Genomic DNA, 26,773 nt, shown 5'->3' with positions numbered 1-26,773 from the left:
CTCAGTTGCTGGACCTACTTGTAGCTAACAGGACTCAAGTTCTCGTCATTGTAAAAGAAGATATTTCCATTTTTACAGATGGAGAAATGCATTCTGTGGTTCAAAGACTCTGCTAGCTGGAAGGACCCTCTTAGGACAAACACACTGTGGGTATGCCCCATGTCATCTCCTGAGTAAGTTCTGGAAGAAACCTGCTGGATTTACTTGGGGCTAATCTGTGCTCTTGGAATAGACCTAACAGAGAGCTGGGGATTCTGAAACACCCCCTCGGGTGTATGCCAGAGGCAGTTTCAACAACAGTCAGGTTAGCATGAGTGAGTGGCCAGTTCCCTGTGACACGGCCAAGGAGAGACATTGGCTTGTTCTGGCCCTTACCAGAACCTTCACCCAAGTTTTTGTGTTTACCAATACTTGACTTCTGGTGTTAAGACCCACCAGAAGGCTAAACCTATGTGTAGGAAAATACTTAATTTCTTAAAAATCTTACTTACTATGAACCAGGCATCTACTGGTTTTTTTCGTTTCGTTTTGTTTTGTTTTTAGATAGAGCGAGAGAGAGCATGAGCAGGGGTAGAGGCAAATGGAGAGGGAGAGGCAGACTTCCCGCTGAGCAGGAAGTCTGACGTGGGATTCGATCCTGGGACTCCAGGATCATGACCTGAGCCGAAGGCAGACGCCCAACCGACTGAGCCACCCAGGCGCCCCAGGCATCTACTGTTTTATACCTACTGACATTTAGTCTTGGGAGGCAGTAGTCCCCGTGTCACAGATGGGGAGACGCCCACTGACATGTAGTCCCCGTGTTACAGATGGGGAGACTTGGGCTTAGAAGGATTAAACAAACTTCAAGGCAGACTTGGAGAAACCCAAGTCTGTCACTTAACCATTACACATACTGCTTTCATTGTACTCTGAAAGTTTGTCACTTTAGAAATTCTTAGTTTTTTTTTTTTTTTTTTTTAAACAAGTAGTGCATTATCAAAACTAATTGAAACGAATCAACAAGAACAAAAATGTGCAGAGGTTTCAGAAGAGTCTCTGGCACTATTCTTCTAAATCATCTGGATAGCCAAAAGCCCCCAAATCTTTGTAGCTGTATTTTTCCTTAGGGTGAGGAAGAATTACTTGGCAACCAGTAGTGAGTTCTGTTCTCATATTTTCCAGTCGAAAATAACTGGGGAAAAAAAAAAAATTCCCTTCTCTCCAGAGCATATGTTTGGCGACTTTACTCACCATATAAGGAAATGAATGATTCTGAACTTTTCACAGCCTCATCCATTTCTGACACTAAGATTTTGTTTGAAAGTTACAATTTTTTTTTTTAAGATTTTACTTATTTATTTGACAGACAGCAAGAGAGGGAACACAAGCAGGGGGAGTGGGAGAGGGAGAAGCAGGCTTCCCGCTGAGCAGGGAGCGGGATGAGGGGCTTGATCCCAGAGTCCTGGGATCATGACCTGAGCTGAAGGCAGACGCTTACAGACTCAGCCACCCAGGCACCCCTGTTATTTTTAAAGTAAATATACCTATGGAAGATCTAACCTAAGAAAGAGTACTACGAAGTTTTGAGGGAGATTTAAAGATTTGGATTTCATTATTTTCTGAACTGAAAAAGGGTCTTTAGTTGTTAAAAATTCCCTGTAAATCAAAAATACTTAGCTATCTACTAAAGATTATTTTTTTATACTCATTAATGAAGGAAGTTTCTTAAGCATATAATGGCTTTTAAACTGGTATGTGCGAAAAAAAGACATAAATTTTAAATCTTTTAGGGAGCTCTTCATTTCTCAAAATTTTAATAAATTAAATTTTAACACAGATTTCTTAATTCCTTTTTTAAAAATTTTAGTGTTTTATGTAGTCAGAATACATTCAAAATTAGCCTGTTATTTAAGCAATAAAAAGCAAATGAGAGTAGTACTTTTAGTGGTAAAAAGTGAAGACACTTAATTCTTGCGTTTTTACATAGAAAAAAATGCCATTTGTTTGGTCTAAATAAACCCATATTTAAAAAAAACACAACAACAATAATTTGTATTAAGTTATTTAAATCAAATTATAAAAATTAATATTATTTTAAATATACATAATGTTAACGGTACCTCCAAAAAGGACTCACAAAAGTTATAAAAATGGTGTATCATGAAAAGATAACTGAGAAACAGGTCAATTTATCCACCAGACATTTATTGAACTGTGGCTTTCAAAGAGTAACAAGAAGTATGCCACAACACACAGGACAGGAGGGCACCAGGGGAACAAGGGGAAAGCTGACTACCTGTGTCTTTGGAAGGGGTCATACAAAGGGACAAAGACAGTGTTCTGGGAGTAGGAAAAGACAAAGGGAGGTGATGAGAGACGATGGGGGTTGGCACCATCTTTGGATTATGATTCCTCCCTGTGGCTGGAAATCGGGATGCTCCTGAGGGGCAGTGCCAGGAAATGAGGCTGGAGAGAGACCCCACCTAGACCACGATGACTGTCTGCAAGGGAGAGATGCTCCCTAGTAGGTCTGTTTGCTCCTTGGGAAGATAGCCCTAGTGGTGAAGTGTACAGAGGACCGAGCCAAGGCAGAAAGCCAGTCAGAGGCTACAGGAGCCCTCATAAGGAGGAGCCTTGCAGGTAAGGAGCCACCCAGGTGAGGGGCAGGAGCCTTAGGAAGAGTCAAAGGGAGGGGGAGGGGCTAGGGTGAGGCGTCAGTCTAGGCGGGAATGACATTTTTGTTGTCTTATTTTTGAGCTAATAATGACTACTAAGTATTGACTACTTATAATAAAATGTGGAATACATATATATTCCATATATGTGTATATACACACTAACAGTGTGCAGTGATGATTAGTACGGTTTATCCCAGTGTTAGAACAGAACTCAGCAGGGGTGTCTGGGTGCTCAGTCACATTCGTGAGTTCGAGCCCCGCACTGGGCTCCACACTTGGTGTGCAGCATACTTAAAAGAAAAAAAAAAAAAAAAAAAAAATATATATATATATATAAAAAATATATATAATTCAATCAAAACCAAACCAAACCAAAAACCTTCATGATTCTTAAAAACCACGTACTGTGCAGTTCATTAAACACCACGACAGAAAGGCGATGCGTGTGAATGATGGCAGCCTTTGCTGGTGGAGGCTGCAAGGAGATTTAGGGGTTGGAATGAGAACGGCAACTCTGTCAGCCTATGGTCCCAGACTTACTGGTTTTGTGACTTGGACAAATTAGACTCTCAGTTCCTGGTCAGTAAAAGGAAACTATGTTAGTATGCAACTGTAAAGTTAATAAGGATTAGATGAGCAAATATCTACAAATCACACGCAGTGATACGCGCTGAATGTTAGTTACAACCTACACTTTTTAAAAAGTTTATGTTTTCAAATTTTCTGTAACAAACATTATTTTTTGTGATCAGGAAAAAAAGCTGTCTATTAAGAGATGAAGCCCTCCATTAAGAGCATAAAGAAGTATAAAAACACTCAAAGGATTCACGTATCAGAAAAGGGAAACGTGAGAGAAGGACAGCCTATGTTTCTCTGTTTTACATATCCTTGTCAGTTAATGGGAAAAATGAAATTAATGTTTACTTACTGGTTTCCTAAGGAAGAAAATAGACAAGGCTCCCACTAGGGGCATGTCTCCAATCAACGGTTCCAGGATCACCCGCATTGTACCATGAATCTAAATTCAAATGGAAAAACCAAAACACGTCATAGAAGACAATTTCACAGGCCATTTACTGATTCAAGAAGGAGGATACATGATCATCTTAGTGACTTCTGAGCATCTGACTTTATGTTTCTCTCAAGTATAATCTACAAATAGAAAACTTAACTTCAAAGAAATTCTGAGTTAATAAAAACTTCACTTTTCTTTTTGAATAGAGCATAGAGAATTTTAGAAGACTATAGAACTTTAAAAACCTTACCTGTATACTTTGCACACCGGCTCTACAAAAATATCGCTTGATCTCCAAATCAATCTCACAGTTTCCTACAAAACTAGCAGAGGAGAAGTTCTGTATTACTGTCTCTTAATCACCACAGACCTGCAAGGTACATAAAGTAAAATGACAGCAAAACAACCAAAACCAGCCTGTAGGCAAAACTGTAATGTGAGGCCCATGTCCAAGTATTTTACTACCCAGAATCACAGACGTCCCTGCTAGCAGATTCGACATTGCCACACCGATTATACGTCACTTCTCAAAGTGCAGCTTCTGGATCAGTCTCTTGATGGAATGTAGTTTTCATTTGTTTTATAAACAACTGTGCTTGTTTAAAACATAAAAAAAAAAGCTTAGATTATATTTCACCAGGAGTAAATTTTGCGTCCATGCTCCCTGGTCAAAACGAACAGCAGTGTTCCAGGGCTCTGGACATCAAAGGCTAGAAACAATGCGTCTTTCTGAGGCACCAATTTTACTCAGTGATTGAGTCCTTTCAATCATTAATACAAAACGAAACAAACGAAACAAGAATATGGTACAATGCTGAATGTCAGGCTTGCATCTATTCTTAATATGAACATGAAACATCATCTATGTTTTGTGTGGGATCTCCATGATTTGACTCCCACCCTCAAAAGCAGCACATCATGCTCCTGCCGGAGGACATCTGGGGGCAGTGTGACAGATGCTGGAAAGAGTGTCTGAGCACACAAGTACAATACTAAAGAAAGGCATCTGGGATGAACTCTTCCGGTATTTATGTCCTGGTGTTAAAGCCAGCACCTACGGATTCTTCTTACTGAGCAGGACCCTGGATCTAGCTGGTAAAACCACCTGTTAAAAAACCACCTCAAAACTTTCCTCCTCTTCACCCTAAGACCTGACCATTTTATTTCCTAATATCTGCCAATTACTCCTTCCCCATCTCTACTGCCAATAACCTAATTAAAGTCCCAGTCAAGAACACACAAAAAAGTGGAATGCAGATTTTTTTTTAGAGACATAAATATCTGAGCAGCATAATCTGCATATGTTGTTATGACTGTTAAAATCATGAAAGCCAGACCGTGTCTTCACAATGGCATCCATTGTGATTCATTCAAATGTTTAATAAATGTGTAAGAAATCCTCCCTTGGTGCTGGAATAAGAGAATACGGTTTCCATCCTCATGAAGCTCATTATCAGCCTAGTGGACAGTCCCAGGGTGCAGCTGAGCTGAAGACACAGCAGGGCTTCCTTTTATCCCACTGATGACACAATGTTCACAGTAGTTCCTGGTATTTTAAAGATGCAGATTTTTCCATCAGATCATTAGAGGCTGTCAATGCTCCTTTTTAAAGTAAAGGTAATTGGTACCACATTTATACACTTCAGAAACTTAAAGACAACATTATAAAAGGATCCTTAGTCAAGGATCAAAATAAGAAACAAAACTATGAACCGAGTCTGTCAGTGGACACACTTCAGCGTTGCCCCTTACACAGCTGTGTCATTAGGCCTCACAGGGAGGCAGGAAGCCAAGAGTAAGTTCACAAAGAATGAGGACAAGAACTAAACAAAACCACCTTTATCTGCCAGGTGTGGTACCTGGCAGACTGTCAATTCCTCTTTCCCAATTATTTTTTAGTGTGATACAATACACAGAATGTAAAGTGGACCATCTGCATCATTTTAGGTGTGCAGTTCAGTGGCATCGAGCACATTCACCATGTTGTGCGACCATCACCACCATCAACTCCAGGACTCATCCATCCTATAAAACTGAAACTCTGTCCCCATGAAACCACTTCCCATTTCCCCTCCCCCAGACCCTGGTGCCCACCATTCCAATTTCTTTCTCTCTAAGTCTGACCTCTCTAAGTACCTCATGTAAGTGGAATCATACAGTATTTGTCTTTTTGTGACAGGCTTACCTCACTCAGCATAATATCCTTAGGGCTCATCCATGTTGCAGCATGTGTCAGAATTTCTTTTTTTTTTTTTTTAGCTTTAGAATGGTATTAGATAATCAGCTATTTCCCAAAGTCACCTTTTTTTTTTTAAGTTTTTATTTTAATCACCTGGTGCTCAGCAAGAAGAACTTATCTTAAAGGTGACTAAAATTCTACTGCATGTACAGACTCATTTTCCTTACCCATTCATCTGTCGATGAACACTTGGGTTGCTTCCACATTTCTTTTTTTTTTTTAATTTTATTTATTTATTTGATAAGAGAGAGACACAGTGAGAGAGGGAACACACGCAGAGAAGTGGGAGAGGGAGAAGCAGGCTTCCCGCCGAGCAGGGAGCCCGATGCGGGGCTCGATCCCAGGACCCTGGGATCGTGACCTGAGCCGAAGGCAGACGCCCAACAACTGAGCCACCCAGGCGCCCGCTTCCACATTTCGGCTATTGTGAACTGCTATGAATGTAGGTGTACAGGTATCTCTTTGAAACCTTATTTTCAGTTCTTTGGGGCATGGACCCAGGAGTGGAACTGCTGGGGCTTACAGTGATTCTGTTTAACTTTTTGAGGAACAACTATTTTGTTTCAACAGCAACTGCACCGTTTTACATTCCCACCAACAGTGCACAGGGGCCCAGGTTCTCCACGTCCACGCCAACACTCACTGCTTTCTGTTGTTTGATTGCAGCCGTCCTAACGGGTATGAGGTGGTAGCTCCCTGTTTTGATTTGCATCTCCCTGAGTATCAATGAGGGGAGCATCTTCTCATGTGCTTGCTGTATATTTGTACATCTTTTCTGGAGAAATTATTCAAGACCTTTTGTCCATTTCTGAATCGGGTTGTGTGTTGTTGTTTAGTTTTAGGAGTTCTATATACCTTCAGATATTAAACGCTCATTGGACATGTGATTACACGGACCGCACTGATTCTACGGATTGCTTTTAGTGTTGCCATTTAATATTAAGTCTTCCAAACAAAGAACATGGGATGCCCTCCATCTACTTATATCTTCTGTAATTTCTCTCAGCAGACACATCTTTCACCTTCTTGGCTAATTCCTAAGAGTTTTATTCTTTCTGATTCTAAACGAGATTGTTTCTTGATTTCACTTTTGGACTGTGCATTGTTAGGTACAGAACGTAACTGATTTTGTGCGTGCTGACTTTATATTCTGCTACTTTGTTGAATTTATTAGTTCTACAAGGTTTTTTTGTGGAATCCTTAGGGTTTTCTACATATAAGATCACATCACATGTGAACAGAGACAATTTTACTTCCTCCTTCCTAACCTGGATGCCTTGTCTTTATTTCTACCTAGTGGCTCTTGCTAGGACTTCCAGTGTCATGTTAAATGGAAGTGGTCAAAGTGGACACGCCTGCTCCTAATCTTGGAAGAAAAGCTTAGTCTCGCACCATTGAGTATGATGTTTGCTGGGGGTTTCTCACATATGCCTTTTTAAAAAAACTAATTTATTTAAGTAATCACTACACCCAACGTGGGGCTTGAACTCATGACCCTGAGATCAAGAGTGGCACACTCCTCCAACTGAGCCAGCCAGGCGCCCCTCAGATATGCCTTTTATTATGCTGAAATAGTTTTCTTCTCTTCCCGGTTTGTTGAGTATTTTTATCATGGAAGAATAATTAATTTTGTCAAATGCTTTTTCTACATCAACTGAAATGATCATGCGGTTTTTTCCCCTTCCGTTATGTTAATGCGGTACTTGATTCATTTGTATATGTTGAAGGATCCTTGCATCCTGGGAGTAAATCCCACTTGGTCATGGTGTATAATTCTTTTAATATGTTGCTGAATTCAGTTTGCTAGTATTTTGATGAGGATTTTGCCGTCAGTGTTCCTAATGGATATGGGTCTGTAGTTTTCTTGTAGGGTCTTTAATTTTTTTAATTTAACATGCTTATGATTGGCAATTATCTAGGCTATCAGGAATTAAGACACAGAAAATAAATAAATTTGGGTCTTCAACAATTTAGTCAAATTCCACCAGACAACAGGTAAGAAGCGTGCTCATTATATCTTCCACTTGATGGGTACAGCTAAATGACTTTATAAGCCATTAACTATGAAATAAATGTAACACAAATAAAAACTTACCTAATCTGAAGGTCCAAAATAATTTGCCTTTTGTCCACATTTTCAGTGTACACCTTAACACCATTGATCCTGAGGGGCTGAAACAAGAGGCAGCTTATTTTAAAAATGCTTATTTAAAAAATAAACCCAAACCTTACAATGCGGCATAGAGATTAGAACAAGCTTAGCACTAGGCTATAGGAACTAAACTTCTGCTTTCAGAGTGTACCAGCTGTTTCACTTTGGGCAAGGTAGTAGGCCTCCATTCTCCACTTCCTCATCTGTGAAGTACGGATAATAAATGGCATCTATCTAACGAGGTTACTGTGAAATCAAAGGACATGAGGAACGTCTGTGGTGCGCAGTGAGTGCTTAAAGGTCAAACCCCATGGCCCTTTGTTTCGTCCAATTTACTTTGACCCTTTCCCTCTAACTTTGTCCTTACATGGTTTGAAACATAACCTCCTTTCTTTTTTTTCCTTTATGTCTTTTAGTTTTTCACTTCTTAAAATTTTCACAAAAACGGGGCTTTTGAGTGAATCAAAAATACTGGCTATAGGTATAATTTTAATCTCATCTTAATTCAATCTGACACATTAGATAGAAACATGATTGTAAAAAAAATGGCAGATTATAATAAATGTCGTGTTTTAAGGATCCAGCTGTAACACCATTTTAAAACCTCCCATTTTACCACTTCGAGATTGCTTCTAGGAAGGTTCTCAACCTCACATTTGAGCATCAAACACTCAAGCTGAAGAAATTCCTTACCTTTGGAGTACTACAGCTTACTGTGACAGTTTAGGTGCCCTAACCTCTTACCCCTCAGCTAGCTGTAGGATTAAACTTTAAGTCTTTGCGGGGGCGGGGGGAGGGTGCCTGGGTGGCTTCATCGGTAAGCGTCTGCCTTCGGCTAAGGTCATGATCCTTGCTCAGCAGGGAGCCTGCTTCTCCCTCTGCCTGCCGCTCCCCCTGCTTGTGCTCTCTCTTACAAATAAATAAATAAAACCTTAAAAACAAAACAAAACTTTAAGTCTTTGAGCATCTACATTTCCTACTATCCTAGGTTCCTGGCCTTTTCCTTGATGATACCAGCTCAGACATGCACAGACTATGAATCACAGAGAACACGGTTCAAATCACTATGCTGATGAGCGCAAATGGGATATAGGTGGCTTAGGACCTTTACTTTAAATGTCTGCATAATATTCCTTTCCTCCACTTAACATGACATCTGAGGTTAGGAGAAACAGTGAGCCCAACTCCACTCCAGATGACTGAGCATTATCCAACACAGGACAAACACCTGAAGGCAACGGAACCCAGCTGACAGAGGGACGTAGCCAGCACGTCCGGTGTGTACAAAGAACCCTGCTCGGGGCTCTGCATGTCCTTCTGGCCTGTTCCTTCCTCAGATAGCTCAAGTTCGCCTGTACTTGCAAAATACCGGTGCAGATGATGATGATGTCAAGCTTTACTGAGTCAGCACTACTCTTAACATGCTTCCTGTTCTCCAAGGATAATCCTAGCATCAGACTTAAAGAGCGTGTAATATAAAGTGAACATAATTCTCCCTAAAACAAATCCAGCTGGGATTAGCATTCTAAATTTCCACAAACACAAGCATATCATCTTACATTAGGGGACTGCAAACCATGGCCCGCAGGTTAAATTTAGCCTTTGGCTAAGAAACGTTTTTACATTTTTTAAACGATTATAAAAGGAATGGGGGGGGTGGAGAAGAATATGCCTCAAAGACTTTATGGGCTGTCAAAGCCTAAAATATGTAGTACCTGGCTTTTTACAGAAAAAAGTGTACAATATCTGCTTCATACTCACATAGCGTTCAACCCTGTATTTGTGTTTTCCTATCTGTTGTTATCATTTTAGGTCAGAGAAGGGAAAATATACATGAAAGGTAAGTGTTACAAAGGCATTCTGTGCAGGCATCTATGTGCTTGAACAATGGGATGATCAGACCCCAGGCTTGTAACTTATCTGGAGACCTCACAGCCAAGAGGAAGAACGACTAAGTACAACACATGTGCCTGCAGTGGAGACCCCAGATTTTGAGTAACTGCAGGTAAGATGGAGCATTCTGGGAGTACAGGATGGGAATAAGCCTGGGAGCGCGGACAAACGCAACACAGCGACCAGGTCAGACACTCCTTGGCCACACTATGAAAACCCTGATGGTCTGAAGCAGACATGGGGACTGCAGCATATGGTGACAGTGTGTGGTCTGGCTCTCCCGAGCTGCACTAAATGTGTGTCAACTGTGTGGGTGTATCTAAACTACTACTGGATTCTGAATTTTCATCAGGCAGACAAAACAATGTTACCTTGGAAAGTAATACAATGTTATATGTCACTTATACCTCAATTAAGAAAAATGTTACCCTGAACTGTTGCTAATCACTGCAAACACTGATTTAAAAAAATAAAAAAAGAAACTAGCCATGGATAACTAATTTAAAGATTTTTTTTATTTTTTATTTTATTTGAGAGAGAGAGAGAGAGAGAGAAACAGCATGAGAGGGGAGAGGGTCAGAGGGAGAAGCAGACCCCCCGCCGAGCAGGGAGCCTGATGTGGGACTCGATCCCAGGACTCCGGGACCATGACCTGAGTAGAAGGCAGTCGCTTAACCAACTGAGCCACCCAGGCGCCCAATGAATAACTAATTTAGATGTTGTCTTGAGGCTTTCACTAGAAGGAATATTAGGAATTAGCAGTTTTTCTTTGTATCTGATTCTAATAACAAAATCTATCTTTCCCTTCATCTACATAATTAATGTGATTCTACAAGTCTGGCACTGGAGTCCTTAATTATCATTTTTAAACATCTTGAGGGGTAAACACCTTTAAGTTTGTTGTCAATTATGAAACTTTTAGTATGAATTCATGTATCAAACTCCAACTAGACAGACTGTGAAAAACTGTACAAAGATAATTTTTTTTTTTTTTAAAGATTTTTTATTTATTTGACAGAGAGAGACACAGCGAGAGAGGGAACACAAGCAGGGGGAGTGGGAGAGGGAAAAGCAGGCTTCCCACGGAGCAGGGAGCCCGATGCGGGGCTCGATCCCAGGACCCCGGGATCATGACCTGAGCCGAAGGCAGACGCTTAACGACTGAGCCACCCAGAGCCGAAGGCAGACGCTTAACAACTGAGACACCCAGGCGCCCCTGTACAAAGGTAATTCTGATAGAAGGATGTGGGGTAGAAAGACATGATGGGAACTGAGAGAAACCACCCAAGGAAACTGAACAGGCCAAAGACCACAGGGGAAGAATGAGTGCAACGTGAGGACCTCCTGACAGACAAAGGGAGGGCATCCCACATGAGGCAGAACTGGAACGAGCTGCAGAGACAGCCTGCTAGACCCTCCCCAGGAGCAATTTTTTCTCTATAAAGTAATTTGAAGTAGTTTTATATATTTTTTAAAGTGTTCACACCAATTCTACCATGTGCACAAGTAAGGATACTTAAGAAACTGACCTGCTGACCCACGTCAACTTTTGTGAAACTGAAAGTGCTAAGGTGGGTGTTTGCTCCCCGCACAGCTGGCTCTATAGTTTCTCGAAACAACTTCTCTATAAACTGGCAAATAAAAGGCCACATATGTTTTACAGTCTGTAAAGAAGAAAGAACTCATGTCAAACAAAATGCTGTAATACATAATGTATTATGTACTAACACGTAATGATGTACTTACATCATCATGAAAAATTACACCTCTATAGTTTAGCAGAATTTTTGAAAATTAAAAGGAGGGGGGGGTCTCCTTTTCATTATGCAAAATCAACATGATCTGAATTTCAAAAATGTACTACAACAATAAACTACAGATTAACTAATATGTTCCAGAAATTAGTTATTCTGGTTAAGCATTCCATTTAAGCGTATCAGCTCATTTAAAGTTGCTTAGGGGGAAAAAGAAAAATCAGAAAACCCTGTGGTTTCAGCTCATTTCTAAAAACCTAAAACTGTATAGATCTTAATAAACATTAATGAGTTTTCTTTACTGATGGACTAACTTCTGGTGCTGTCAGGCAATCATTAATCTACATTAGTTTTTACTTTATAGCTCTAAGGATATACAAAATGTGGGGACAAACATCTACTTCAAAATATATGATCTTAAATAACCTTTAAAAATTATTAATCTATTACTAGGTTTCTTGGGAATTACTTCCCTTTTCATAATATTTTCAAAAATTCTGCTTGTAATTATTATAAAATAGACTTGAGCACTAGCCAATCAGGGAAGTAGACACAAGGCCAAATACACAACTATGACCGTATCAATTTTTTCATGTTAAAGACAGTTTTCACTACTTAGGAAAGTACCGTTTATCAGTTATGACTCAGTTTTTTTGGGAGGAGGAGCCAGTCCACTACACCCAAAGGAGTTCACATACTGTCAACATCCAACTTCCCAAAAATGGAAAGATGGCACCTCATCCTCTAACTCCCGCTGATACTCTGGTATTTAGTATATTCTACTCTTACCTTATTTAGCCATTCTGCTCTTTCAGTGTCTGGAAAATGAACCTAAGAGAAAAACACAGACATGACTTATGGACTCCCAGCAACTGTACGTGAAAATGTCGCGCAGGCTGTTTAATCTTTTTTTAAAATTTTTATTGTTATGTTAATTACCATACATTACATCATTAGTTTTTGATGTGGTGTTCCATGATTCACTGTTTGCGCATAACACCCAGTACTCCATTCAATACGTGCCCTCTTTAATACCCATCACCAGGCTAACCCATCCCCCCACCCCCCTCCCCTCTAGAACCCTGTTTGTTTTTCAGAGTCCATCATCTCTCGTGGTCCGTCTCCCCCTCCGATTTCCCCCCTTCATTCTTCCTCTCCTGCTATCTTCTTTTTTTTTTTTTCTTAACATATGATGTATTATTTGTTTCAGAGGTACAGGTCTGTGATTCAACAGTCTTGAACAATTCACAGCACTCACCACAGCAGGCTGTTTAATCTTATCGTACACCCATTGTTTCCCTAACGCTTCTTGACAATGCCGGGCTCTGAAACTTTGCACAACGGCTTCTGAGGAGAAACCGAAATGTGTTGTGCTCTGGCTCTTTACGTCCCGACAACACTTTGAGGCAGAAAAGTCTAGTGACAACCAACGCCACAGTCCCTTCTTTGTATCTCTCAGGTCCAGAGGAAAGCTCCCTGGCATCTGGAATATCGGGAAGAGTATTCCACTGTGAGTTCTTCCTTTTTAAGAGCCATGCTTCTCCACTCCATGGCCAGCACTGCCATCGGTACTCCAGACATCTAGACTCAGAGCCTTCAAGAACCCACCTTTCCCTCTGACTTTCCTCTTTTGGCCCAAACCAGCCGGCAGATGCTTTTCCATATCTGGCTTCTCTCACACCATCTCCCAAATGAATATTGTAATTATAGTCCTCCATGAGTAGGGCCTGTATACTGGAGAATATGAGTGTTTGCAGAGACAGAAACAAACCTATTTAGAGAAAAGGTGGAAACGTATGTTCTTTGCTGTTAAGATAAAAACCCCTTGCAGAGGAAGGCTAGAGCTGTTTTGGGTAGGGAGTTCTCCTCTGAGAAATGCTATGTACTCCCTCAAAGAAAGAACAGCATGCAGGCCATACTAATGCTCCGAAAAGCGTATTCTTGGTTTAGATGTACGATGGGTCACAGGCCGTTTTGTGAGGGTGACTGAGAGGTGGTCAGGGAAATGTGATTCCTGGAACCGCCACACTCACGTTCCTACATGACACGGCACAGCAGCCTACCCCACACTGAGGCTGAGAGGAGCTGGCCAGGGACTATCATGGTGGCGGGGTGGGGGGCTCCCGAGAAGACGGTTCTCTCAAGCTTGGCCCTGGGAGGAGCTGCAGTCACTGCACCCTCTCACAGCCACACTGCTCCACGAGAGGCCACAGCCGTTTCCTCCTGCTCCTCTGTGTCCACGTGCCGGAGCCGCCTGCTCCTTCACACCCCAGGTTCAACATGCCTGAGCCACAAGGGGGGCCCAGAGGGAACTGAAATAATGTCTTCTAAGTTAGTCAGCTTGAATCCATTCTGGGACAAAAGCAAAGGGACGGCAACCTTCCAGAATTAAGGAAAAGGCTTAAGAGTTGGGAAGGATAATGCTAAATAAGGCAAAGATTTGGGGAAGAGAACTACTGGCAAAGATTACTTAAATCCAGAGGACATGTCGCTGTGGAGAGGCCTATTTGACCCGAGTGGAACTGCACTTTCCGCCAAAAACCCAAGACATTTGGGGGCTTGCCGGACTGGCTGGACTAGGGTGCAAAATGAAGCAGGTGCAACTCCTTTGCGGGTTGTGTCCTGCTATTTCTTCACATTACAGGAGCCAGTACTCTGTGTCAGATCAGGAATGCGTCGGGGGCTGCCCCTCCAGGTACCAGGCCTTAAAAAGCAGGTGTTCAGCTGTGGCCCCAGGAGGCAATTTATCGTGGGATTGTCTTCCCTTCTGCCCCTCGGAATCCAACTAGCCACAGTGGCCACAGAAAGGACGAAAAGCACAAGCAGAGCACCTATTTGGGGATGGCCAGCACTCCTTCACTGCAGATGCGCTTCTTCTGGAATTTCAGAGCAAACAAGAGAACCGACAGCTCTCTCTGCAGGCCTGCCTTTCTGGTGATGCTAAGCCTGCCCACACCTGCTTACCTGGGAGGCCTTGCTCGGCTTCCCAGCCACACCAAGTCCAGCTCTAGAAGCTGCATTTCAGTTACCTCACTCAACACCATACAGTCCTACATGTTTATCAAATGGGAGATCAAAGACCTGCCTCAAATCATATTTTCTCTGACTCACCACCCCCAAATCTTGTCTTTATCACAGTCCTGTGGAATTCAACCAAACAATAATGGCTCCTTTGCGCAGAAATATATTCTTCTCTATTTACTGGTTACCTTTTTCTTTTTTTTTTTTTTAAAGATTTTTTTTTATTTATTTATTTGAGAGAGAGAGAATGAGAGAGAGAGCACATGAGAGGGGGGAGGGTCAGAGGGAGAAGCAGACTCCCCGCTGAGCAGGGAGCCCGATGTGGGACTCGATCCCGGGACTCCAGGATCATGACCTGAGCCGAAGGCAGTCGCCCAACCAACTGAGCCACCCAGGCGCCCTGGTTACCTTTTTCTTAACTTCCCCTCTCTGCCAGCTCCTCCTTACAATCAGCTCACCTCCGTTCTAGACAGCTTCCCAAACATGCCACCATTCACAATCACTCCTCAGCCCCACAGCAGTCACACTCAGGTTCTCTCCAGAAATCTGCATTTGTCACCTATCACTCTGTTAAGGCTCCTTAGCTGCTCCGTGTACCCAACACCTCCCTCTCACCCCGTGCACTACATACTTGTACAAAGGAATGAACGGTCTCTGAAGAGATGCTACTCAGAGCTGACAGAATGCTCAACACTCAATCTAAAACATTACTCCTGAGTCTTTGTGTGGAGTTTGCTTTTTCAGAGACATCTGTATTTCTGACTATTTAGAATATTACTGAAATTACTATAAATTCTTCGGGCTGTACTTTAATGTAAAATGTTATGTGAAGTGTAAAACCTCAATACGGTATTGGACTTAGATTAAAATTCTGTATCATTCCACACTGAATAAAAGTAACAACTATCCACATCAAGATAATCCTTAGGACCATGTGGGCTTACAGATGACAGCAAGAATGCATGATGTTAGGATGTCAGTGAGAGGGGCCCACACAGGTGGTCCATGGCTTCAATTCTAGAAATCTTAAACTGCTGCTCTGCTTCAAAAAGAAATATTCCCTATGTCAAGTGTCCTTTAATAAAATTATAGAAAGATGAGTTTAACCTGTTTTCAGATTTTCTTCTTTGCTCCCAAATACTATGAAGTGACAGGATATGTTCATTTATACGTTATGCCCCGTAAACAACCAAAACACCATCTGCGAAAACAAGGACTTTACCTGTTGTGATTTTAGTCTGTGATGCCGCAAATCATCACTCAAGGCAGACATCAGGATGCCCACCCTACTGAGAACACGGTAGGCTCTTGGGGAGCTGGTACCAGCACCTCTACAGATGGGTATCCCACATTCCTCAGTAACCAAGAGAAGACACGACAGACTGAGGTCTTGCCAGACACACCTGGGCCAGATGGGCTGCATCTTTTTCCAGTGAGCAGGGGGTAAGTGGTCAGTTCCTTTTCACTAACTGGTAGAGAGTCATCTATTAATCCTACATACTTCAGAGAAATTGTTTCTCTGTAGTTTATGTGCAAATGGTTTTCCTTCTACTACTGAGGGGTAAAATGTGTCTACAGTTTTTTTTTTTTTTTTTTTTTTTAAAGATTCCTTAGTTTCTTTGAAGAACTGAATTCTTGCTAAGTTCTAAAAGCCCATAACCAGGTAACCTAAGTATAATGCCTCACACAGAGAAAGCTTTGACTAATCTAGATTTTCCACCCACTTCAATTTTTTTTTAAGATTTATTTATTTATTTATTTGACAGAGGGAGACACAGCAAGAGAGGGAACGCAAGCAGGGGGAGTGGGAGAGGGAGAAGCAGGCTTCCTGCAGAGCAGGGAGCCCGACGCGGGGCTCGATCCCAGGACCCCGGGATCATGACCTGAGCCGAAGGCAGACGCTTAACTGACTGAGCCACCCAGGCACCCCCTCCACCCACTTCAAATTTAAGGAAGGCTCAAAGATTAGGGTCCTGTCTGGAACCTGATATGCACAAAGTTGTGTGTATACAAATTTACTTAGAGACAAATGATCAGATTTTCACAGAGTCCACAAAGCCAAGAAGGGTAAGATCATATAATGAGGTGATCGATAAGGCTGAGCTCCCTTCAAAACCTTTCATATAAAAGGTTTGGAGGAGCAGAAGGTGAGGGAAGGTAGATGCTGAAGGCCCCATCCCTGGATGGCTGAGGAACAGATAACAAATCTCCCTCCAACTGGGTTCCTGGAAGATTAGTGAGTCTTCAAACCCAAGTACTCTTGGTTGACGTGATAAAAGTAACTGGTACCTGCCGTATTATGGCAGTGTTACGTGCTGCTTTGTGTGTGGCCGGTTCTGTGGTGAGCTATCAACATACATTAACTGAGCTAATTCTTTTTTCTTTTTGTGGGTAAAAGACCTCGAATTTTAATAAGGTAGACAACCAGCTTGCACAACCCAGGACACCAATCCACGCCCTCTGTGCCCAGATGCGCACGAACGTCAACACAACTTTGTAAATCATATTTCTTCCTCCTTCAAAATAGAAAGGGATTATTTCAATGAGGCCATGAAACTTTCCATCTCCCAAGTCACACATAATGGACCCCGTGTTAATTGTCTCTCCCGCACTGCACCTGAACTATTTCAAACTATCCACCCAGTCGAGCAAACCAGAAATCCCAGAGTCACCATTACTGCTGCCTCTTCTTCACTCCCCAACCCTGGGCAGCTCTTCCTTCTGAACCTCCATCTGAGCTAATTCTTAACAACAAATCTACAAATAGGAACCATTAATATCCCCAATTTACAGGATAGCTACTAAGTGACAGAATGGGGATGAAAACTCAGATTTGTCTGCCCCTTCTGCTGATCACTCTATTACTGAGGGACGGAAAAAGTACTGTGGAGACAGTCAATCCACAGAGTCCATCAAGTTCTCAGTAGGACAGACTCCCACGAAAGAGTGAAGCTCAGAACTCAGGATATATGCCTTAAATTATATGAAGTACCAAGTCAGAAGCAGAAAATTTTGTGTTTAATAGTGATCTATTTATCGAGACTCTAGAGGTCAAATATAGTACAAGTCCTGAAATAGCTAAGAGCAAAGTTCAGCAAGCATGATAGCAATTCACAATAAAATACAATTACCAGACCCAGTATTTCACCCAAGACTAAGAAGAGAGCAATCTAAAGGCTGGTTTTACTTAATATTTGCATGAAAGGGTTATGATATTTAAGTAGTAATGACAAAATTCCATATATATTCACCCTGTGGCCCAGCAACCCCATTTCTAAGCAACTGATTAAATATGATAAAATGACTTCTGCAAAAATTGTTCCAAAATGAAAACATGTGCCTTCTCTAACATTATTTGCTTTCTCTAAGTTTACTGGTATTTTCCAAATTAGGTCTGCCAGTAGGCTAGCAAATTCCTACTCATCCTGTCATACTTAAAGAGAATAACCCTATAAAGCTGTTTCTTTCCTGCAAAATACATACCAGTCCCACAAATGGCCTACAGAATTTAAATTTATGTAATAATAAGGCTTCTCTACTCACCATCATGCACCAGAACAGAAATACAGTTTGACCGGTGTGAATTCTGATTTTGTTATTGCATTTCTGTCACTGCGCTATTCCTTAATCTACTGCACATGTGTAGATTGATCTTGTTGAAGAACAGACTGAAGAAGCCATTTTTTGAGTAGTTACTTCTGGCTCTGTCCTCAGAGCTAGGGATAGGACACAGAGACACACTCCTGTCCTTAGGAAGCTCACAGGTGGTGGAGTGGACGGTGTGGAAAGGTGTGATCACTGGTCTGTGAGGGGAGGATCTGATGCTGCCTGGAAGAGTCCATAAGAAATTTGGGAAGAACACAGTGTGTCGGATGGGTTTGGAAAAATTAGTTGGGGTTTGCTATGCAAAGAGACTATTCTAAGCAAAAATAACAGCATATGCAATTTATGCTGGCTGGATTTGGCGATGGGAGGAATGGTAAATGCTGAAGCTGAAAAATCAGGTCAAGACCGGCCTGAAATGTTTTCTATGCCATGCAAAGGACTGCTGGTTTTATTCTACAGGCATCAGGTCAATGCTGGAGTGTTCCGTAGAGAAATGATGGAAGATTAGCATTCCAGGAAACACTTCTGCAGTACCCCCAATCTATTCTGAAACAAGCAGAAAGAAGGCGGCAGAGAAACCACCTGCACGAATAAACCCTCAACACAAGTGAACCAGCTGGAATTGAAGGTCAGTCCGTCTCCTCGTAGCAGAATCCCAAGGCACTCAATAATTCTGGGGTTTTTAATTTATAAGGGATTATTTCAAAGTGTCAAAGAAAAAGATATCAAAATTGAAGAAAGAAATCTGTTACCAAATTTTAATTCTGTTTACTAAGTCAAAAAATCTGTTTCTCACTAATCCATATTCATAAACATTTGCTTATGTTCCACCAAACAGAATTTAAAGTAGCAAAAACATCGAAGATAAAAACTGGAATATACAGAGAAAATAGAAAACACATTCCTAAATCACAGAAGAGTCCATGAACACATATGATTTGGTTTAAAATCTTATCTTTGAACTTAAAAAAAAAAAAAAGAAAGCACAAAAGCCACTTAAATCTCCTTTATAAGTCCAATTAAAAAACAAGTTTTCATATTTATTATTTATATTATCTCTACAAACTAGAAAGAACCATTGTATGATTACTTACGTTTTGATTATATTTAAAAGTCGACACTACGTAAGAAATTTCTTTTTAATCTTATCTTTAAAAAGAACAAAGGCATATTTTGGATTCTAATATGATGTTGATATTACCAAAGTTGTTTTGTTTAAAAAAAAATTTAAACCAAATATACAAAGATAGAACATTAATTGTGTGCCAGGAACATACAGTATCTTGTTTAATCCTCACAACACTTTGAACAATGAGTGGCTCCATCTAACAGGTCATGAAACAGATTCACAGAGAAAGGCTAATTTGTTCAAAGAGACAGGGGAACAGTCCAGAGGGAGGAGACCCAGACTCGAGGGTTCTACCGCCCGCCCTGTTAGGCCTGGTGAAGTACGAGGGCTGCTACAAGTTGGAGCACAGCCAAACTTTTCTAAACAAATCATTTTCTCTATTTCTGAACATTAAAAATAATATGGGCTAACGCTTACAAGTGAAGTTAAATAAAAGGACTAACAGCACTCCCCTTGAAGACAACGTGAACACTCAGCACTCTGTGGGCATCAGTGCTCAGTGCAACACCAGCAGAGGCCTGGGCATCTACAGCCCCACAGAAGTACGCCGAGTGCGCATGTGCTTTTAAGTTCCACTTGCATTAGCAGCACTGGAACATGCAGTCCAAAAGCTGGGGATTCCTTCATTTAAAAAAAAAAACGAGAGGCGCCTGGGTGGCTCATTTGGCTCAGGTCATGATCCCAGGGTCCTGCTCAGCGGGGAGTCTGCTCCTCCTCCTCCCTCTGCCTGCCTCTCCCCCCTTGCTTGTGCGCTTGCTCACGCCCTCTGTCAAATAAATAAAAAATAAGAACAAAAGGAGAACAACATGTTATCTTTTTAAAAAAATTCTAGAATAAGCTAATCACTCTCTGGGAAAATATGAAGAAACGTATCTATGGCACCTGAAGCATGACTGATGTAATATTTTTAAGTAAAATTAAAAATATATATGAATGAAATGATCATTTTGGAAACCAAATGTCATTAAACTTCAAACAGGAAACTGGACAATTAAGTTATCAAGTTCACTTAATCACATTCTGCCTCATCCCAAGAAAGATTTGAGCTTTGCTCATTTCTGCATCATCCTTTAGGCACTATCTCAAAAACAAACAAATAAAAACCAACAACAAAAATACACCCAACACCAAAAAACTCACCAAATTCTTACTTGGAGCAATGACTGGTTCCAGTGAAAGAATTCCTTCACTACTTTGGGGGAAAGGAAAAAAGAATTCAATCCCTCTGGTACAGCTGTTCTGAGTGTGCCTTTGGAACCCAGGGGAGATTCCAACCAGCACAAACCCAAGCAAGCCCTACCTCAGCACTCACCCTGCACAAGTGAGAGTCACCCACACTTTGGCAATCCCAAAACACCAACCTTCCTACACCATGCAATGAATTCTACCTAAGTCTACAAACTGAAAAGACCTAAGCAGGAGTTTTATTTCCTTTTCTAAAATTAACACTTGACCTCTCAAAAATAAGAACAAACAAGGCAAGAATAGGACAAGAGAACCATAGGTTCTAAGAAACATGAGATGCCTACACTTTATTCATTGTTATCACAAGACAAACTGAAACCTTTAAGCAATCAACACGTATCTTTGCCTGGAAGTACACAGCTGGTTTACTTAAACAGACCTGGCCTGCATTCAAACAGTTCACAAGCTGGGGAGATACTAACTAAAAATCTTCAAATGTTTAATATTGTTTTGTCTGCATACTGATTCATTTTAAAATCAATGAAAATGGAAAAAGACTTGCAGCAAGTTAAAATTACCCAGAAAAATTTTGGTTAATTCACAACCAAAGGGAGTCTAAGGTTCCAGTGTTTAGAACGACTTGGGAGAACCCAGGATCTGGAACTGCTACTGAAGAAGGTGGAAGTGTGGGACAGCAGCGCAAGAGTGTCAGAAGTGTTCTCACTCTCTTGACCTTGGATCAAGGGGACACCTGCAGTTCTCCATGCCGGTGCTTTCCACTCCTGACAGACACAGACAACAACGTATGTATGGCCTGCTGACATAACGTGGAGGAGACCTGGGGACTTCTGCATGGGATCCGGAGGGGGGAAAAAAAAAAATCACAATTTCTTCATATTATATAATTATGATGAGAAAAAAGGCATTACGGAAAGTATTAAATACTGACATTGGACAAACTTCCAAATGAAAGGATTTCAAAAAATTTAAACTGTAAGTCATCAGTATCTTGCAATGTACATGTTACCTCTTGGTGAACGTATCAGCGAGGAGCTCTGAGCATTCTGACCGATTGGCTGTTGAACATATCAGCAAGAAAATGACTCAGATGAAAATTGGTACCAACATAAATTTGTGCCCTCCAACCTTTTTATATTTAAACTTTACCTATTTCCCAGAGGGGTTATTCTAAACTACCTCTGACTTTCCTCACAATGCCCAATTCCAATTTGCCCTACTCCCACCTTCCCCAGAGGCTCAGTATGCATGCAAATTGGAAAAAATGGAGTCAAGAAATCTTAATACTTTTTTCTAAGATACTGGAATGCTTTCTCCTAAAAGCTACTTCTACAAAGAAAGTATTCAAGGTTAAAAACATGAGAGAGGAATGTTTCTCTCAGAACTTGTCAATTCTGTAATAAAATGTTAACAGTATGGTCAAATTAGTCATTTGGATGGTAAAAAGAAATTGCACAAAATAACTGGGTTTAGGGGTGCCTGGGTGGCTCAGTCGTTAGGCGTCTGCCTTCAGCTGGGGTCATGATCCCAGGGTCCTGGGACTGAGCCCCATATCGGGCTCCCTGCTCAGCAGGAAGCCTCTTCTCCCTCTCCCACTCCCCCTGCTTGTGTTCCTGCTCTCGCGGTCTCTGTCAAATAAATAAGTAAAACCTTAAAAAAAAAACAAAACTGGGTTTACCTATTTTTAGTCTACATAAAAAGTAGGCAATCAACTAATTCACATAGTAAATAAAGCAATTAACCTTTTTCTAAATCCACACAGTTGTACACTTCTCAGGAGTCTGTGTCCGCTTCATGTGGACTTCAACCACTGTGTAACAGTGTGATCTGACAGACCAAAAAGAACGCTATAGTACAAAGACATTAAAATACAATGACAATGCTGGAAAATCCACCTGTTTAAAGGCCCTTTCCTACTGGCAAACATTTTCAAAACTCTCTCCTAGGTACTTTTTCCATTAACAAGAAATTTCACCAGGGAATCTGAGAAGCACTAACATTCCTGCAGTGTTTTACCTTAGACCAAAGGTAGTGACCACAAATCACTTCTTTATATGCTCACCACAGATCTAACAGGATAAATTTGTTGCTTTCTTCTGTGGTCTCAAACTCTAACAGTTTGAAGTTAAGAACTGGCTGCTGACCACAGGCTGGCTGAAACCCCAATAGGAAGTCACAAACGTGGTCCAAACCTCAGCTCCATGGTCTTGAGACTCTTCCGGCCCAAGCAATGACAGAGGGGAAGTACTTACATACACTGCTCACAGATGTTTAAAGCATGTTCTTCTTCAATAATTCATTACTCTTGTTATATGAATGACCACTACCTATTTTTATAGATCAGGAAACAGTAAAATAAAAACTAAAAAGCTAGGTTTATTAATAACTAACCAAGCTGTCTAAATCATTTGAAAACCAATTCTTATTTCTAATTCACTAAAAGAATATATACTTTAAAGAAATTTTACTATGAGGCCTTCTGTAATTTCACATAGTATATCTGCCATGTTAGATGTACTATTTGTTCATCCATTTATTTTGGAAGGGGGCGGGAGGCTTAAGTTTCAGCGCATGCATGGAATGACGGGAGAATTTAAGTCAGGGCTAATATTCAATGGCAGAGTCAAGACAGGGATACTTCATAACTTCTACCCAGGAGAACAATTAGATATCCTTTCATCAAAATACTAATGTCAAGAGATTTATTTAATGCCTTACATACAGATGCAGAGCCATGGATATTTTTCAAAGACTTTAAGCATATTTTAACAAAATTCTAAAGTCATTTAGACATTCTCTGCAACTGCTAAAGAAAAGTCATACAAATTATGTGACAAATCTTGATTTAGAGTTGAGGTTCTGGCATAAATTACATCAATCTTGCAAATCAAAATGAGTCCAAGAATAGCAAACATGTCTTCTCATCTCGTTCACTAAAACATTTAAGACATTCTGGTTGTTTTTGGCCTTAAATTCAAATCAAATGCTACTATTCAAATTTATATGCTTATGTTTTGACTGAAATGGGCCAGAAGGTAGATACATAATGTGGCACTGACTTAATCGCACATGTTCTATACAGCAAGTGGAATCAATTCAGCTTTGTGCTCCTGCTGAAGAAGGTGCAGCAGCAGCAACGAATGCCACAGGACACCATGAAGTCAGGGTTAAAATCCCCTGCAGTACAGAACCGACAGGAATACCAAACACCTACACAGACTCAGAAGTCACCTCGTGTTTGGAATTTTACTATGAATTTTTCGTTTTCAAGAAATAGGTTTACATATTTCTAAGAGCTTAATTTTATTCTCTTTCACAGACAGTATATATTTGAAGCGTTATGAGGATGAAGTCAAAGACATTTACAAACCCACAATCTACCTGTTTAATCTTTTTATTCCTTTATTGGTATGTAATGAAGAACAATAGATAATCAGGCACTTGAAAACATTAGGACTTTTTTCCTAAATATAATATTTTTACTGGATGTTTGAAACCAAGATTCTGATACATCCCCCACTTGACCTGTTTGTCATCAACATGTGATCATGCAATACAGAAATACCTAAAACCAAAAACCAAAAAACCCAAACCCTCAGTTTTGTTGTTATATTGATATCCCAGGGAGAAATATCATGGCTCACTCTATCATTCTTTCTTTTCCATACAAGAGACTTAATAACAGGGAATCTCAGGGGGAAAAAGTCACAAAAATTTTTGCACATCTCTTGGAGCGCCTGGGTGGCTCAGTCGTCTGCCTTCGGCTCAGGTCATGATCCCAGGGCCCTGGGATCGAGCCCTGCATTAGGCTCCTTGCTCAGCAGGGAACCTGCTTCTCTCTCTCCTCCCGGCTTGTACTCTCTCTCTCTCTCCTTCTCTCTCTCTTAAATAAAATCTTTAAAAAAAATTTCTTTTACATCTCATGATCAAATCTTGGACCCTTCCCAATTCTCCCTAGAAAACCCACTAGCTTATTCACTATAAGTGCATCACTACATACAAAAAAGATAATTAGATCACTATTTTATTCACTATATATGTGTAACTAAATACAGAAACAATAACTAGGTCCCATGATCACCTTCAAGAATTTCTATTCTTTTCTTTTGAAATAATTATAGGGATTGCAAAAAGCACCGAAAGGCTCTATGTGCACTTCACCCAGTATCCCCAATGGGTATATCTTACCCAACTACAGTGCACCCTCAAAACCAGGAGGTGAATATGGTATCTACCACTTATCAATCACCTATCACCTCTCTCGTTTTCTATCTTCTATCTACCTCTATATCACACAGGTAGTCAAAGTCACAAAAACCACATACTGCTTCTATATACATGGGCTGTCCAGAACAGGTAAGTCTATAGAGACAGAAAATGGATCAGTGGTTGCCTAGGGCTAGCATGAGAAATGTGGAGGGTATGGGGAGTGAGTGTTAGTGGGCATGGAGTTTTTTTTTTTTCTTTTAAAGATTTTATTTATTTATTTGAGAGAGAGAGAAACAAGCAGGTGGGAAGGGCAGAGGGAGAGGGAAAAGCAGACTCCCCACTGAGCAGGGAGCCTGATGCGGGGCTCGATCCCAAGATCCTGAGAGCATGATCTGAGCTGAAGGGAGATGCTCAACTGACTGAACCATCGGGTGCCCTGTGGTATGGAGTTTACCAGAGGACAGAATCATTCTAAAATTAGATATTGGTGATGGTTCCACAGTGCTGTGCTATACTGAAAAACTATGAATTGTACATTTTAAGTGGCTGAATTGTATGGTATGTGGATTATATCTCAAACATAGATATTAAAAAAATAAAAGGGAAACAAATATACCATTCCCTGAAATACACACTGTTACCACACTTCATTTATTTTATTCTGATATTTCCCAAAATAATATCAGAACCAAATAAGTAACTCCAGAGGCCTAGAGATAAATAAGTAGCCTGATTGAGAGCTCCTTGTTAGTGGATTAGTCAACAAACAAGGACACATTAGTGATCTATTTGCCCTTAAAGGGCACCTGGCCTAATGGTTAGTGAAGAAGTCCCTCACTCCCTCACCCCACCCCTTCACCGCCTCAACCCTTTACTCTTCCACTCCCATCCCTTGCTCCTGGCTCAGTTTTTATTATTAAGAGCTTGCACGGACCTGAGAGATCAATCACTGCACTTCACCAATTTGCAGGTAAAGGATCTGAGCCCCATTAAGTTGATGCTGGCCAGCAGCCACGGAGCTGGGGTCCACGGAGGACTGGCCTCTGACCCTGACTCCACATCCAGAGCATACACCAGGCAAGCTCCCCAGGGGCAGTGCTGCCCAAACTGTTCTGTGGGGCAGCCAGATTTCCTGCCCCTCCTTACACACAAATGGGACCCTTGTGAAAGTTTTAAAATCCATTTTTCTCTTCTTTTAATTCACATTCCCAGTGTCTTCAGCCTGTCCTTCTCCTGAAGTTATAAAATATAAATGAAACAGTGCTCGTGACTCATAAAAACATAAATTCATTAAAATGGTCATGTTTAACAGGTACTTCCCAAGTTTACCAAACTTGTCAGGTACCATTTCACAGGTAAAATAAGTGAAGTCCAAACTGGAATTTTTCTGTATCTGTTTACTTCAAGCTCTACTGCTTAAAATTTACAAGTCGCCTCACACCCGGTGCTAACAGTAATAGTAACAGTATTTTCATTAAAAAAAAAAAAAAAAAAAAAAGTACCACGTTGGGGCGCCTGGCTGGCTCAGTCGGTACAGCATGCGACTCTTGATCTCAGGGTCATGAGTTCAAGCTCCACACTGGGCATGGAGCCTACTTAAAAAATTTTTTAAAGTACCATGTAGTATCCAAAATATATAAAGAACTTATAAAACTCAACACCCAAAAAACAAATAATCCAGTTAAAAAATGGGCAGAAGACACGAATAGATGTTTCTCCAAAGAAGACATTCAGATGGCCAACAGACACATGAAAAGATGCTCAACATCACATCACGAGGGAAACACAAATCAAAACTACAATGAGCTATCACCTCGCACCTGTCAGAATGACTGAAATCAACAACACAGGAGACAACAGGTGTTGGCAGGGATGTGGAGAAAGGGGAACCC

The 26,773-nt window shown here is 40.9% G+C and overlaps 1 protein-coding gene across 2 annotated transcripts in view; it reads right to left on the bottom strand.

Moving 5' to 3' along the window:
- The window catches only part of ESYT2 (extended synaptotagmin 2), an 82,172-nt gene that overhangs the window by 40,419 nt on the left and 14,980 nt on the right, over positions 1 to 26,773 (bottom strand). For both annotated transcript variants that reach the window (XM_045863959.2, XM_045863960.2), the window contains exons 2-6: positions 12,503 to 12,544; positions 11,489 to 11,623; positions 8,010 to 8,086; positions 3,926 to 3,998; positions 3,589 to 3,678 (exon numbers count right to left, since the gene is read on the bottom strand). In XM_045863959.2, the coding sequence (XP_045719915.1) occupies positions 3,589 to 3,678; positions 3,926 to 3,998; positions 8,010 to 8,086; positions 11,489 to 11,623; positions 12,503 to 12,544 (417 nt within the window). The remainder of the gene's footprint in view (positions 1 to 3,588; positions 3,679 to 3,925; positions 3,999 to 8,009; positions 8,087 to 11,488; positions 11,624 to 12,502; positions 12,545 to 26,773) is intronic.

This window comes from Mirounga angustirostris, unplaced genomic scaffold (assembly GCF_029215605.1).
Source record: "Mirounga angustirostris isolate CCGP_5_RB_7025 unplaced genomic scaffold, mMirAng1.0.hap1 SCAF_12, whole genome shotgun sequence".
In the NCBI taxonomy this organism is placed as follows: domain Eukaryota; kingdom Metazoa; phylum Chordata; class Mammalia; order Carnivora; family Phocidae; genus Mirounga; species Mirounga angustirostris.
This window is presented reverse-complemented; position numbering and strand designations above follow the sequence as displayed.